Source organism: Oncorhynchus tshawytscha, linkage group LG07 (assembly GCF_018296145.1).
Source record: "Oncorhynchus tshawytscha isolate Ot180627B linkage group LG07, Otsh_v2.0, whole genome shotgun sequence".
NCBI classification, from domain to species: Eukaryota; Metazoa; Chordata; class Actinopteri; order Salmoniformes; family Salmonidae; genus Oncorhynchus; species Oncorhynchus tshawytscha.
In genome coordinates, this window is record NC_056435.1 from 58023020 (window position 1) to 58038850 (window position 15831).

The following is a 15831-nucleotide window of genomic DNA, read 5'->3' on the forward strand; positions in this document are numbered from 1 at the left end:
AATGTATTTGAGAGACACATCACATTCACCCCCATAGTGTACCAGGTTCCGACTTTCACTGTGTCCCCCGCTGGTGTGCTTTGCTTACAGGTCCATTCATATTGTTGCGCTGGGGAGCGAGTGCCCCGGGGGAGCGAGGCCCGGGGAAGAGGCCATGGGTCAGGGCCAGCTCCAGGGGGGCCTGCTGTGGAGCTACTTGGGCCATGGAGCTGTGGCTGGAGGACCTGAGGAGAGCAGTCTGTCCAACTCGGCCTTCATGGAGTACACATCCCGCGTGTTTGGAGACGTCACTGTGGTGGTGCAGGACTGCCCTAGCTGGGTGTGTGTGTGTGTGTGTGTGTGTGTGTGTGTGTGTGTGTGTGTGTGTGTGTGTGTGTGTGTGTGTGTGTGTGTGTGTGTGTGTGTGTGTGTGTGTGTGTGTGTGTGTGTGGTGAGTCAGAGGGTTGTTATGTAGGTTTGGCCCTGGAGCTGTTAGGGTGGGTGATTGTGTATGGGGCTGTGATAGAGTAAAGGGAAGGGGGGCTGGAAAAGGGGGAGTACAAGAAATGGGGTTAGAGAGTGTTACAAGTGAGAGACCAAATTACTTACACAGTTCTGTAAGGTGATAAGAAATGATTGAGAGTTAAAACAGACAAGTAGGAAGACAATGACATCCTAATAAATGTTGACCCCTTCAGCGTCGTCCCCTATGGGAGTGTTTTATTTTTTTTGTAAATGAACTCAGTCCGGCATTTAACTTACTCTTGAAAGTTGTAATAGTAGAATGCACAAGGTGCAATTTCGAAATTGGATAGTGTATCATCAGTTTTTCTCTTGTCATTTGCATTTAGCATTTTAGTCATTTAGCAGACGCTCTTATCCAGAGCGACTTACATTTAGTGCATTCATCTTAAAATAGCTAGGTGGGACAACCACAAATCCCAGCTAGAATGTGGGGGTAGAGTGAAGTGCAAGTGTTGGTTTAGGGGAAAAAAATTAAGTTGAGGTGAGAAAGGGGATTAATTATTTAAGAAACTCTTTGAAGAGTTAGGGTTTCAGGTGCTTTTGGAAGATGGGAATCTGCTGTCCTAGCTTCAGGGGGAAGCTGGTTCCACCATTGGGGTGCCAGGATAGAGAAGAGCTTGGACTGAGCTGAGTGGGAGCTGCCCTCCCGTAGGGGTGGGAGGGCCAAGAGACCAGAGGTCGCAGAATGTGTTGCTTGGGTTGGGATATTGAGTTTGAGGGTGTAGGAGCAGTTCCTCTGGCTGCTCCGTAGGTAAACATCATAGTCTTGTATTGGATGTGAGCTTCGACAGGTACCTAGTGGAGTGTGCGGAGGAGCGGGGTGACATGGGAGAACTTGGGAAGGTTGAAAAGCAGGCAGGCTGCTGTGTTCTGGATAAATTGCAGGGGTTTGATGCACAAGCGGGGAGCCCAGCCAACAGTGAGTTGGCAGAAGTCCAGACTGGAGATGACAAGTACAGTGCCTTGCGAAAGTATTCGGCCCCCTTGAACCTGAATAATTTTGCACGCCCAATTTTTCAGTTTTTGATTTGTTAAAAAAGTTTGAAATATCCAATAAATGTCGTTCCACTTCATGATTGTGTCCCACTTGTTGTTGATTCTTCACAAAAAAATACAGTTTTATATCTTTATGTTTGAAGCCTGAAATGTGGCAAAAGGTCGCAAAGTTCAAGGGGGCCGAATACTTTCGCAAGGCACTGTACCTGGATTAGGACCTGCACCGCTTCCTGTGTGAGGGAGTGTCGTACTCTACAGATGTTGTAGAGCATGAACCTGCAGGAGTGAGTCACTGCTTTGATGTTTGCAGAGAATTACAGGGTGTTGTCCAGGGTAACGCCAAGGTTCTTTGCACTCTGGGAGGTCGACACTGGGGAGTTGTCAACCGTGATGGAGAGGTCTTTGAGCGGGCAGGCCTTCCCTGGGAGGAAGAGATGCTTGGTTTTGTGAAGGTTGAGCTTGAGGTGGTGGGCTGACACCCAAGCTGAGATACCTGCCAGGCATGCAGAGATGCATGTTGCCACCCGGGTGTCGGGGGGGGAGTAGTTGAGTGTCATCCGCATAGCAATGATAGGAGAGACCATGTGAAGATATGACAAAGCCGAGTGACTTGGTGTATAAAAAGAAGAGAAGAGGGCATAGAACTGAGCCCTGGGGGACACCAGTAATGAGAATACGTGGTGCAGACATAGATCCTCTCCACATCACCTGGTAGGAGTGGCCTGCCAGGTAGGATACAATCGAAGAGTGTGCAGCGCCTGAGACGCCCAGCCCTGAGAGGGTGGAGAGGAGGATCTGACGGTTCATGGTTCTCGAAGGCAGTGGATAGATCTAGGAGGATGAGAACAGAAGCGAGAGAGTCAGCTTTGGCAGTGTGGCGAGCCTCCATGACACAGAATCGACCAGTCTCGGTTGAGTGACCCGTCTTGAAGCTTGACTGGTTAGGTTCAAGAAGATCGTGCTTGACTGGTTAGGTTCAAGAAGATCGTTCTGAGAGAGATAATGAGAGTGTTGATCAGAGACAGCACGCTTAAGTGTTTTGGAAAGAAAAAAAAGAAGGGATACAGGATAAAGCATGCCTATCTATATAATGAATAGGAATTGGGTGGGTTGAGATGATTAGGCTACCTAGTGGTTAGAGCGTTGGACTAGTGACCGGAAGGTTGCAAGTTCAAACCCCCCAGCTGACAAGGTACAAATCTGTCGTTCTGCCCCTGAACAGGCAGTTAACCCACTGTTCCTAGGCCGTCACTGAAAATTAAATAAAGGTAAAAAAAAATAGAAAAGCACTACACCTCTCTCTATAAGCTTCACTTATTCAAATGTTTTACTTGAACCCTAAATGGTTCTCAAGTAGATTACTAAGAAAAGTTAATCCATTGTTTAAAAATTGCCTTTGCAGATTACCATGTCTCATTTTCTCTTTTTCAAACAAGCATTGCAGAGCTGGCAACAATTTCAATTTCATCCCCCTGAAAAGATAGAACAAATATTACAACAAATATTATGGCTGAACTCAAATGTGCTGGTTGATAAAATACCTGTATTTATGAGAAAGATGTTTGAAAAGGTATTTTGTTCTTAAATTATATTGTATATTGGAATGGTAGAGTTATGTCCTTCATGGAGTTATCAGAATTGTATGGGAAGGTCTGCTCAATCCAAGAGTACAACCAATTGATTATAGCATTACCCCCAAAATGGAGGAGGCAGGAGGAGGTAGGGAACTGGTTTGTCTGCCCAATATAAAGGATCAAAACTGGCGAAGGAATAAAAATTGCATAAATAGGAAAGTATACCAGTTTCATTTGATGACCAGGATGTTGACAACTGTGCAATACAAATCGCAAAGTAGTTGGGAAGAGATTTTTGATGTACCGATTCTATGGTACAGGGTGTATGAGTTGATATATAAAACAACACAAGATTCAAGAGGGTGGCCAGCAGAGATAGGTGGGATGGGCTGAGGGTTGGGATGTGGGTGGAATTGGAGACAAGTGGGAGTGGAGTTGCTGTGAATGATGGTCAAAGATAAAAGTCAAAAATAAAGTCAAAATAAAACATAGTAAAAAGTAAGCTTGAATGACATTGAGGGGCAGTGTTTTTACAACTAATGCCGGTGTGCCTGAGGCTGATGCCGTGCAGGTGTTTGTACACATGCATATACACACACTCTCATTCAAATACACGAACACACACACACATGTAATAGTGCCAGACATGCATTCAAACATATACAGTTGGCATCGCTGTTATGATTTTAGTTGTCCTTGATGTCCTTTGTTTATTTTTATGTTTTTGCGTTGTTGATTGCTGCTCTCTTTGGTTAATTTTCTTGGTTGTTGGTGCATTGAGGGGTTCTTGGGGTGGGGAATGGAATTAATTTTTTATTTTATTTATTTGTTTTCTTCTTGGGGGGGACTGTGGGAGGGGTCTCGGAAGGTTGAGGGACAGCTATTGGGGAACTGTGGGGGGATCTTGTTGAGTTTGGGTTCAAGTTTTGTGGCCTGGTGGGAGAACTGTCAATGTGCCCTTGATGAGGGCATTGACCCTGGATGCTTCTGTGTGTCACTCTAAATGGGAGTCTGTTGGATGACTGCTGTGGTGTAGTTGTTGAGCGGCTTCACTGCAAGTATATTGTATGTTTCGGATATTCAATAAAAGAAAGTAAAAAAATAAATAAGGGATACAGGTTTATAGTTTCTGACGTCAGATGAGTCGAGTGTTGGTTCCTTGAAGAGGAGAGAGACATGGTCCATTTTGAAATGAGAGGGGATGCAGCCAGTGGTCAGGGATGAGTTGATGAGGGAAGTGAGAAGATCTCCAGAGATGGTTTGGAGAAGGGAGGAGGGGATGGGGTCAATCTGGCAGGTTGTTGGGCGGCCAGACCTCACTAGTCATAGGATTTTGTCTGGAGAGAGAGGGCAGAAAGAAGTCAAGGCGTACGGTAGTTCTGTGTCAGTGGGACCAGTGGACTCAATAGGCTGAGTGAATGAGAAGCAGATGTTTTTTTCAAAGTGGTTGATAAAGTCATTCGCAGAGAGAGAGGAAGGGGGGTGGAGGATTAAGAAGGGTTGAGAAGGTGGAAAATAGTTTCCTAGGGTTAGAGGAAGAACCTTGACATTTAGAGTGATAGAAAGTGGCTTTAGCAGCAGATACAGAGGAAGAGAAGGTAGAGAGGAGGAAGTGAAAAGATGATAGGTCCTCCGGAAGTTTAGTTTACCTCCATTTTCGCTGAGATGCCCGCAGCCTTGTTCTGTAAGTTCGCAATGAGTCACTCCGCCATGGAGCAGGAGGGGAGGGCCGAGCCGGCCTTGAGGAAAGGGGGCAGTGCGAGTCACTCAGGATGCAGAAAGGGAGGAGAGTAGGGTTGAAGAGACAGAATCCGGAGAAAGGAGGGAGAAGGATTTAGCAGAAGTGAGAGATGATAGGATAGAAGAGTAGAGAGTAGTGGGAGATAGAGAGTGAAGATTACGATGGCGCATGACCATCTGGGTAGGGGCTGAGTGGCTAGGGTTGGAGAAAGGGAGACAGAAATGGAAAGAAAGTAGTGATCAGAGACCTGGAAGGGGGTTGCAGTGACATTAGTAGGAGAACAGACTCTAGTAAAGATGAGGTCAAGTGTATTGCCTGCCTTGTGAATTGGAGGGGACTGGGAAAGGGTGAGGTCAAAAGAGGTAAGGAGGGGAATAGAGAGATCTGGAAATGTCAGGAGGTTGAAGTCTCCAAGTTCGAAGAGTGGTGAGCCATCGTCAGGAAATTAGCTTATCAAGGTGTCAAGCTCATTGAGGGACTCTCCAAGGGCACCTGGTGGGCGATAGATGATAACAATGTTATGCTTGAGTAGACAAGTGACAGTATGGAATTCAAATGAGTAGATTGACAGGTAAAAGAGGAAGAAAAGACAAAATCTCCACTTAGGACAAATTAGTAGCCCTGTGCCACCACCGCGATGACCAGATGCTCTTGGTCTATGAGAGAAAACGTAGTCAGATGAAGAGAGAGCAGCTGGAGTAGCAGTGTTCTCTGGGGTGATCTGTCAGGGCAAAAATGTCAAGGGACTGGGTAGCATAGGCTGAGATGAACTTTGTGTTCTTGACTTCAGATCGGCAGTTCCAAATACGTCCAGAGACCTGGAATTTCACATGGGTTGTGCGCATAGGATACACTAAATGACACTGAACAAAAATATAAACGCAACATGTAAAGTGTTGGTCCCATGTTTCATGAGGTGAAATAAAAGACCCCAGAAATGTCCCATATGCACAAAAAGCTTATTTCTCTCATAGGTTGTGTATACATTTGTTTACATCCTTATTAGTGAGCATTTCTCATTTGCCAAGATAATCTATCCACCTGACAGGTGTGGCATATCAAGAAGCTGATTAAACAGAATGATCATTACACAGGTGCACAAAATGTGCAGTTTTGTCACACAACACAATGCCACAGATGTTTTAAGGGAGTGTGCAATTGGCATGCTGACTGCAGGAATGTCCACCAGAGCTGCTGCCAGAGAAATTAATGTCATTTTCTCTACCATAAGCCGCCTCCAATGTTGTTTTAGAGAATTTGTCAGTACATCCAACTCGGCTCACAACCGCAGACCACGTGTATGGCGTTGTGTGGGGCTGAGCGGTGTGCTGATGTCAACGCTGTGAACAGAGTGCCCCATGGTGGCGGTGGGGTTATGGTATGGGCAGGCATAATCTAAGGACAATGAACACAATTGCATTTTATCGATGGCAATTTGAATGCACAAAAATACCGTGATGTGATCCTGAGCCCCATATTCTTAGTTTAGGTCCTAATGAATTGATTTCAATTGACTGATTTCCTCATATGAACTGTAACTCTTTAAAATTGTTGCATTTATATATTTTTTCAGTATTGAAGGGTTGCAGCCAAGGGCTGGGGAGTGTCTGTAAAGCCTGCAGGGAGAGGAGCAAACGGGGTATAGAGAAAACACATACAGTTGACAAAGCTACAAAAGAACCAAAGGAAATCATCAGAAAATACACTATATATACAAAAGTATTTGGACACCCTTCAAATTAGTGGATTCAACTATTTCAGCCACAAACAATGCTGACGGGTATAAAGTTGAGCACACAGCAATGCAATCTCCATAGACAAACATTGGCAGTAGAGAGGTTGTTACTGACAATGGCATTTGATATTTTCAGTGGTTTTGTTAACAAACACGCCACCATAAAGAAAATGAGAATTAAAAACTAGTTCAACCGGGATTTTGCAGTGTTCTCCACTTCAAGAATTGCATTTGGTGAAAGGTTCGGTGCATGCATACTCAGGCTGACTGACTATCGTTCAGGCAAATTATAAATAAGTGCACTCAGGCTATACGGAAAGCCAAAGTTAGTTACTTGAACGAGCAGTTCTCTCTCTGTGAGTCTAACCCCAAGAAGTTCTGGAAAACGGTTAATGACCTGGATAATAAACCCTCCTCCTCACAGCTGCCCATGCCCCTTAAAGTTGATGATGTGGTTGTTACTGACAAAAAGCACATGGCTGAGCTTTTTAATCACCACTTCATTAAGTCAGGATTCCTATTTGACTCAGCCATGCCTCCTTGCCTGTCCAACATTTCCTCATCTCCCACCCCTTCTAATGCGACTATCCCTGATGCTTCTCCCTCTTTTTCCCCTGCCCTGCTGCAAAGTTTCTCCCTGCAGGCAGTCACTGAGTCCGAGGTGCTAAAGGAGATCCTTAAACTTGACACCAAAAAGCCATCTGGGTCAGATGGTTTAGACCCTTTCTTCTTTAAGGTTGCTGCCCTTTTACCCCCTTTTTTTCTCTCCCCAATTTCGTGGTATCCAATAGTAGCTACTATCTTGTCTCATCGCTACAACTCCCGTACGGGCTCGGGAGAGACGATGGTTGAAAGTCATGCGTCCTCCGATACAAAACCCAACAAAGCCGCACTGCTTCTTAACACAGCGCGCATCCAACCCAGAAGCCAGCCGCACCAATGTGTCGGAGGAAACACTGTGCACCTGGCAAGAACTTGACTGGCCTGCACAGAGCCCTGACCTCAACCCGATCAAACACCGTTGGGATGAATTGGAACGGCGACTGCAAGCCAGGCCTAATCGCCCAACATCAGTACCCGACCTTACTAATGCTCTTGTGCTGAATGGAAGCAAGTCCCCACAGGAATGTTCCAACATCTAGTGGAAAGCCTCCCCAGAAGAGTGGAGGCTGTTATAGCAGCAAAGGGGGGACCAAATCCATATTAAGGCCCATGATTTTGGAATGAGATGTTCCACGAGCAGGTGTCCACATACTTTTTGTCATGTAGTGTAACTAGGTAGTAGGCAAGATAAGTGAGAGAGTGGTGTGGAGCCTTCCTCTCCTTCCTTCCTTGAATAACTTCACAGAGCAGTCTTTGTTTTTCAGACAGTCTTAGTATTTCCGATGAGACCGCCACTTACAGCTGCTGCTGAGCAACCAGGGGAGACTGAAGTACTAACACTAATTGCTAATTATCTAGCAGAGGTGAAGAGCAAAGCTCCCAGTATTAATTGATGATTGCCTAGGAGAGGAGAAACCACTCCCCCTCCAATACAGCAACTGATTACCAAAACAAGTCACAAATTGCCCTGCACCTTATTCCTGGTTGATGTTATGAGCGGTCAGCAGTTCACACACCAAGTAGGCTACAGTGAAGTCAGGCAGCACTTAAAGTAGTTGGCCCTTGCAAACAAAAAGACAGTACTAAACAACAACAGATAAAGACAAAAAATATACTTATCACTCCTGGAGATGTATCCTAGAGATATCAGGAGTCATCTAGCTATAGAATGAAGCACCTTAGAGAGCTATTTATAACTTGTCAAAAATGTCCAGATCAACTAGGCATTGTCAGCTACATTTTGTAGCTAAGTTTTTTTAGCCCATATATTTTGTAGTAATGTTCAAGTCACTCAAATATCACATGAGTACACATTAGACATGGTAAAAATGTATAGAATTGCAAGAAAATGTTTTAAAACGGCAACATCTTCTCTGCATCCCATGACAAAATGTGTAGAATGGCTGGAAATAGGCAGAGCTTTGTCTTCTCCACAACGGTGGCTAATCTTTTCCCTAAAAGGATAGATTTGATTAGTGGAGACAGACTGAGGTTATCAGGGGCCAAGCCAAGCCAGTCCAATAAGCAGGCAGGGAAGAAAGGCCTTTGTTTTATCACAAGACTATTGTCATCATAAAGGAGTTAGTGAGTCACTCTGCCAGCCACTGTTGATGTTTGTTTACCCGGCTGGCTTGATTGTGACGCGTGCTCTTGAGATGTAACCGCATTTTGAATTCCAAAACCGTTTTTAGCAGAGGCAGCAGAACAAATCTAACCACTTCTTCTCTGAGGGCTTAGATGAGATAGCATGTAATTAAGCATACCACAGCTACTGTTACTATTTTCAAACTTTTTCCGGTATAAAACTGTTTGGTTTAGGCCAGACCTGGGTTCAAATTCTATTTGAAATCTCTTAAATATGTGGGCGTTGGCTTTAGCCTGCCTGGAGTATCAGATGGGTGGGGTATAACTTTTTGAGGCCACTCTATTGGTTCCTGTAAGACAGGCAAGCTGAATCAAGCACAACTAAGGAAACTGAAATTATTTCCAAAATATTTGAACCCAGGTCTGATGGAGACTGATTGCAAGTCTCAATTTGCATTTCTTTTTAGTCCAGGATGAGGCTTAATCTGTGTCCGGGAAATGGCCCCTATAATGTTCATGCATTACTAATGAGTTGGTGTGTGTGTGGACAGGATCTGTTGGACAGTGACTGGGCCGGCGTGCGGAGTGTTCTAGAACAGGCTGACATCCTGGTTATCAAGTACTCGGTCAACGACAAGCTGGCCTTCCAGCAAGTGCGCAACGGATACGCCCCTAGACTTCGCCCCCTCCTACACCACTGGGGCATGCCTGTTATTCTGGTTGCTGTGGGCGCCCGCCTAAACGGTGAGATAACATTGGTCTATCCTCGACCACAACACCATTTTGTCCTGTTGTGTTCTTGTGCTATATTTTGTATTGCCGTGTACCAGTGACGGTCAGTGCCGTTTCAGATGAGGGAGGATTTTTTTTTTTTAATGATCATGGCCTTATGTCTATTACAGCATATTGGATGACTGTCATTCATATTCCATTCACCCAGTTAAATGTAACAGCGATAGGTTTAGGCTACTACACTACATCAAATATTCCCTATACCCATCATGAGGTTGCTACAACCTAGCCTATGAATGAAAGTTTTCAACGTAGTTGCACACAGGTTGAGAGACACATTTGAGGTGACAAACAGTGAAACATGGACAGACAGTGACATTCAATACCGCCTTGCACACTCTTGCCTTCATCTAGCTAATCTAGGGTGTAATCATTAGCCCTACAGTTGCAAACAAGAGTTTCTATTGGAGAAATTCAGGTATGTTTATCCCCGTTTTGTGCCGTTTGCTTCTGTTGAAGAAACGTATTTCAACAGAATTGGCGGAATGAATACACCCCTGATCACACACACACACAGTTCAGTTTCATAGAATCCACATTGTATCCATTCTTGCGTCTACATTATGCACTCTCCTCCTTTCACCTCTTTCCATCGCCTGTGGACTTCAATGCACAACACATCAGCTTTATGGGACCAGGCGAAAAAACCTTTCCAAGCAAAACCTGCTACACACAGCCTAGATCAAATAAAATGTATTTATATAGCCTTTCGCACATCAGCTGATATCTCAAAGTGCTGTACAGAAACCCAGCCAAAAAAAACAAACAGCAAGCAATGCAGGTGTTGAAGCACGTTGGCTAGGAAAATCTCCCTAGAAAGTCCAAAACCTAGGAAGAAACCTAGAGAGGAACCAGGCTATGAGGGGTGGCCAGTCCTTTTCTGGCTGTGCCGGGTGGAGATTATAACAGAACATGGCCAAGATGTTCATAAATGACCAGCATGGTCAAATAATAGGTCTGGGACAGGTAGCACGTCCGGTGAACAGGTCAGGATTCCATAGCTGCAGGCAGAACAGTTGAAACTGGAGCAGCAGCACGGCCAGGTGGACTGGGGACAGCAAGGAGTCATCATGCCAGGTAGTCCTGAGGCATGGTCCTAGGGCTCAGGTCCTCCGAGAGACAGAGAGAAAGAAAGAGAGAATTAGAGAGAGCATACTTAAATTCACACAGGACACCAGATAAGACAGGAGAAGTACTCCGGATATAACAAATTGACCCTAGACCCCCGACACAAACTACTGCAGCATAAATACTGGAGGCTGAGACAGGAGGAGTCAGGAGACACTGTGGCCCCATCCGATGATACCCCCGGACAGGGCCAAACAGGAAGGATATAACCCCATCCACTTTGCCAAAGCACAGCCCCCACACCACTAGAGGGATATCTTCAACCACCAACTTACCATCCTGAGACAAGGCAGAGTATAGCCCACAAAGATCTCCGCCATGGCACAACCCAAGGGGGGGGCGCCAACCCAGACAGGAAGATCACGTCAGTGACTCAACCCACTCAAGTGACGTACTCCTAGGGACGGCATGAAAGAGCACCAGTAAGTCAGTGACTCAGCCCCTGTAATAGGGTTAGAGGCAGAGAATCCCAGAATCCCGGGAACCGGCCAGGCAGAGACAGCAAGGGTGGTTCGTTGCTCCAGAGCCTTTCCGTTCACCTTCACACTCCTGGACCAGACTACACGCAATCATATGACCCACTGAAGAGATGAGTCTTCAGTAAAGACTTAAAGGTTGAGACCGAGTTTGCGTCTCTCACATGGGTAGGCAGACCATTCCATAAAAATGGAGCTCTATAGGAGAAAGCCCTGCCTCCAGCTGTTTGCTTAGAAATTCTAGGGACAATTAGGAGGCCTGCATCTTGTGACCGTAGCGTACGTGTAGGTATGTACAGCAAGACCAAATCAGAGAGATAGGTAGGAGCAAGCCCATGTAATGATTTGTAGCAATGATTTGTAGTAATGATTCTTAGCAGTAAAACCTTGAAATCAGCCCTTGCCTTGACAGGAAGCCAGTCTAGGGTGGCTAGCACTGGAGTAATATGATAATTTTTTTTGTCTCTAGTCAGGATTCTTGCAGCCGTATTTAGCACTAACTGAAGTTTATTTAGTGCTTTATCCGAGTAGCCGGAAAGTAGAGCATTGCAGTAGTCTAACCTAGAAGTAACAAAAGCATGGATACATTTTTCTGCATAATTTTTGGACAGAAAGTTTCTGATTTTTGCAATGTTACGTAGATGGAAAAAAGCTGTCCTTGAAACAGTCTTGATATGTTCGTCAAAAGAGAGATCAGAGTAACGCCGAGGTCCTTCACAGTTTTATTTAAGACGACTGTACAACCATTAAGATTAATTGTCAGATTCAACAGAAGATCTCTTTGTTTCTTGGGACCTAGAACAAGCATCTCTGTTTTGTCCGAGTTTAGAAATAGGAAGTTTGCAGCCATCCACTTCCTTATGTCTGAAACACAGGCTTCTAGCAAGGACAATTTTGGGGCTTCACCATGTTTCATTGAAATGTACAGCTGTGTGTCATCTGCATAGCAGTGAAAGTTAACATTATGTTTTCGAATGACATCCCCAAGAGGTAAAATATATATTGAAAACAATAGTGGTCCTAAAACGGAACCTTGAGGAACACCGAAATTTACAGTTGATTTGTCAGAGGACAAACCATTCACAGAGACAAACTGATATCATTCCGACAGATAAGATCTAAACCAGGCCAGAACTTGTCCGTGGAGACCAATTTGGGTTTCCAATCTCTCCAAAAGAATGTGGTAATCGATGGTATCAAAAGCAGCACTAAGGTCTAGGAGCACGAGGACAGATGCAGCGCCTCAGTCTGATGCCATTAAAAGGTAATTTACCACCTTCACAAGTGCAGTCTCAGTGCTATGATGGGGTCTAAAACAAGACTGAAGCATTTTGTATACATTGTTTGTCTTCAGGAAGGCAGTGAGTTGCTGCGCAACAGCCTTTTCTAAAATTTTTGAGAGGAATGGAAGATTCGAAATAGGCCGATAGTTTTTTATATTTTCTGGGTCAAGTTTAGGGTTTTTCAAGAGAGGCTTTATTACTGCCACTTTTAGTGAGTTTGGTACACATCCGGTGGATAGAGAGACGTTTATTATGTTCAACATAGGAGGGCCAAGCACAGGACGCAGCTCTTTCAGTAGTTTAGTTGGAATAGGGTCCAGTATGCAGCTTGAAGATTTAGAGGCCATGATTATTTTCATCATTGTGTCAAGAGATATAGTACTAAAACACTTGAGTGTCTCTCTTGATCCTAGGTCCCGGCAGAGATGTGCAGACTCAGGACAACTGAGCTTTGAAGGAATACGCAGATTTAAAGAGGAGTCCGTAATTTGCTTTCTAATAATCATGAACTTTTCCTCAAAGAAGTTCATGAATTTATTACTGCTGAAGTGAAAGCCATCCTCACTTGGGAATGCTGCTTTTTAGTTAGCTTTGCGACAGTATCAAAAATACATTTCGGATTGTTCTTATTTTCCTCAATTAAGTTGGAAAAATAGGATAATCGAGCAGCAGTAAGGGCTCTTCGATACTGCACGGTACTGTCTTTCCAAGCTAGTCGGAAAACTTCCAGATTGGTGTGGCACCATTTCCTTTCCAATTTTCTGGAAGCTTGCTTCAGAGCTTGGGTATTTTCTGTGTACCAGGGAGCTAGTTTCTTATGAGAAATGCTAGTGTATTGTGCAAGATTAAATTGAATTCCTCAGTTAGGTGATTAATTGATTTTTGTCCTCTGACGTCCTTGGGTAGGCAGAGGGTGTCTGGAAGGGCATCAAGGAATCTTTGTGTTGTCTGAATTTATAGCATGACTTTTGAGGCTCCTTGGTTGGGATCTGAGCAGATTATTTGTTGCAATTGCAAACGTAATAAAATGTCCGATAGGTCCGATAGTCCAGGATTATGAGGAAAAACATTAAGATCCACAACATTTATTCCATGGGACAAATCTAGGTCCAGAGTATGACTGTGACAGTGAGTAGGTCCAGAGACATGTTGGACAAAACCCACTGAGTCGATGATGGCTCCGAAAGCCTTTTGGAGTGGGTCTGTGGATTTTTCCATGTGAATATTAAAGTCACCAAAAATGTGAATATTATCTGCTATGACTACAAGGTCTGATAGGAATTCAGGGAACTCAATGAGGAAAGCTGTATATGGTCCAGGAGGCCTGTAAAGAGTAGCTATAAAAAAGTGATTGAGTAGGCCGCATAGATTTCATGACTAGAAGCTCAAAAGACGAAAACGTGATTTTTTTTTTGTAAATTGAAATTTGCTATCGTAAATGTTAGCAACACCTCCGCCTTTGCGGGATGCACGGGGGATATGGTCACTAGTGTAACCAGGAGGTGAGGCCTCATTTAACACAGTAAATTAATCAGGCTTAAGCCATGTTTCAGTCAGGCCAATCACATCAAGATTATGATCAGTGATTAGTTCATTGTCTATAATTGCCTTTGAAGTAAGGGATCTAACATTAAGTAGCCCTATTTTGAGATGTGAGGTATCACGATTTCCTTCAATAATGACAGGAATGGAGGAGGTCTTTATCCTAGTGAGATTGCTAAGGCGAACACCGCCATGTTTAGTTTTGCCCAACCCAGGTCGAGGCACAGACACGGTCTCAATGGGGATAGCTGAGCTGACTACACTGACTGTGCTAGTGGCAGACTCCACTAAGCTGGCAGGCTGGCTAACAGCCTGCTGCCTGGCCTGCACCCTATTTCATTGTGGAGCTAGAGGAGTTAGAGCCCTGTCTATGTTGGTAGATAAGATGAGAGCACCCCTCCAGCTAGGATGGAGTCCATCGCTCCTCAGCAGGCCAGGCTTGGTCCTGTTTGTGGGTGAGTCCCAGAAAGAGGGCCAATTATCTACAAATTCTATCTTTTGGGAGGGGCAGACAACAGTTTTCAACCAGCGATTGAGTTGTGAGACTCTGCTGTAGAGCTCATCACTCCCCCTAACTGGGAGGGGTCCAGAGACAATTACTCGATGCCGACACATCTTTCTAGCTGATTTACACGCTGAAGCTATGTTGCACTTGGTGACCTCTGACTGTTTCATCCTAACATCGTTGGTGCCGACGTAGATAACAATATCTCTATACTCGGCAGTTTTAGTTTTAGCCAGCACCATCTTCAGATTAGCCTTAACGTCGGTAGCCCTGCCCCCTGGTAAACAGTATGATCGCTGGATGATTTGTTTTAAGTCTAATACTGCGGGTAATGGAGTCGCCAATGACTAGGGTTTTCAATTTGTCAGAACTAATGGTGGGAAGCTTTGGCGTCTCAGACCCCGTAACGGGAGGAGTAGAGACAAGAGAAGGCTCGGCCTCAGACTCCAACTCGCTGCTTAATGGGGAAAACCGGTTGAAAGTTTCTGTCGGCCAAATGAGCGACACCGGTTGAGCATTCCTACAGCATTTCTCTCCAGAAACCATGAGAAAGTTGTCCGGCTGCGGGGACCGTGCGATGGGAGTTATACTAACGTTACTATCTGTACTTACTGGTGGCACAGATGCTGTTTCATCCTTTCCTACACTGAAATGACCCTTGCCTAACGATTGCATCTGAAGCTGGGCTTGCAACACAGCTATCTTCGCCATAAGGCGATCGTTCTCCTGTATATTATGAGTACAGCGACTGCAATTAGAAGGCATCATGTTAATGTTACTACTTAGCTCCGGCTGTTGGAGGTCCTGACGAACCACATCCAGATAAAGCGTCCGGAGTGAAAAAGTTGAATGAAAAAAAGTTGAGTGAGGGAAAAACCCAAAATATAAACGGTAATTAAAAAGTAAAAACCGTAAAGTTGTCAGGTAGCAAAGTAAGGTTGGCAACAAAACGCACAGCAACACGTAAACAAGTCTGCAAGTTGTCGTTGTCACCATATTAGCTAAAGTAACATCGTAGTCAGCTAGGCTAATAGAACTAACGCGTTCATGAACTCACTACAATCATGCAGTAACGTTACAGTGTACAGTCAGCAAGCAGTTACACCGGCAGGCCCCGGTGGCAATAAATTAGTTAAACCAAAAGCTTACCTTGACTTGGAACAGTTCCAGTGTTGTGTTGGATAGTCATAGCCAGCTAGCTAACATAGCATCCCTCTGTTTGAGCAGGGTGTTTTTGTAGGCTAAACTAGCTAGCTGCATTAGAGGAGTTAGAGCCCTGTCTATGTTGGTAGATCAGATGAGAGCACCCCTCCAGCTAGGATGGAGTCCGTCACTCCTCAGCAGGCCAGGTTTGGTCCTGTTTGTGGG

At 44.8% G+C, this 15831-nt stretch overlaps 1 protein-coding gene across 3 annotated transcripts in view; it reads left to right on the forward strand.

The window, feature by feature from the left end:
- The window catches only part of rhobtb3 (Rho related BTB domain containing 3), a 37654-nt gene that overhangs the window by 1028 nt on the left and 20795 nt on the right, over nt 1-15831 (forward strand). For all 3 annotated transcript variants that reach the window (XR_006083799.1, XM_042324693.1, XM_024427927.2), the window contains 2 exons: nt 91-319; nt 9289-9481. Coding sequence is in view for 2 of the 3 variants with exons in the window: in XM_042324693.1 (XP_042180627.1) it covers nt 91-319; nt 9289-9481 (422 nt within the window). In the remaining variant the exon portion in view is untranslated. The remainder of the gene's footprint in view (nt 1-90; nt 320-9288; nt 9482-15831) is intronic.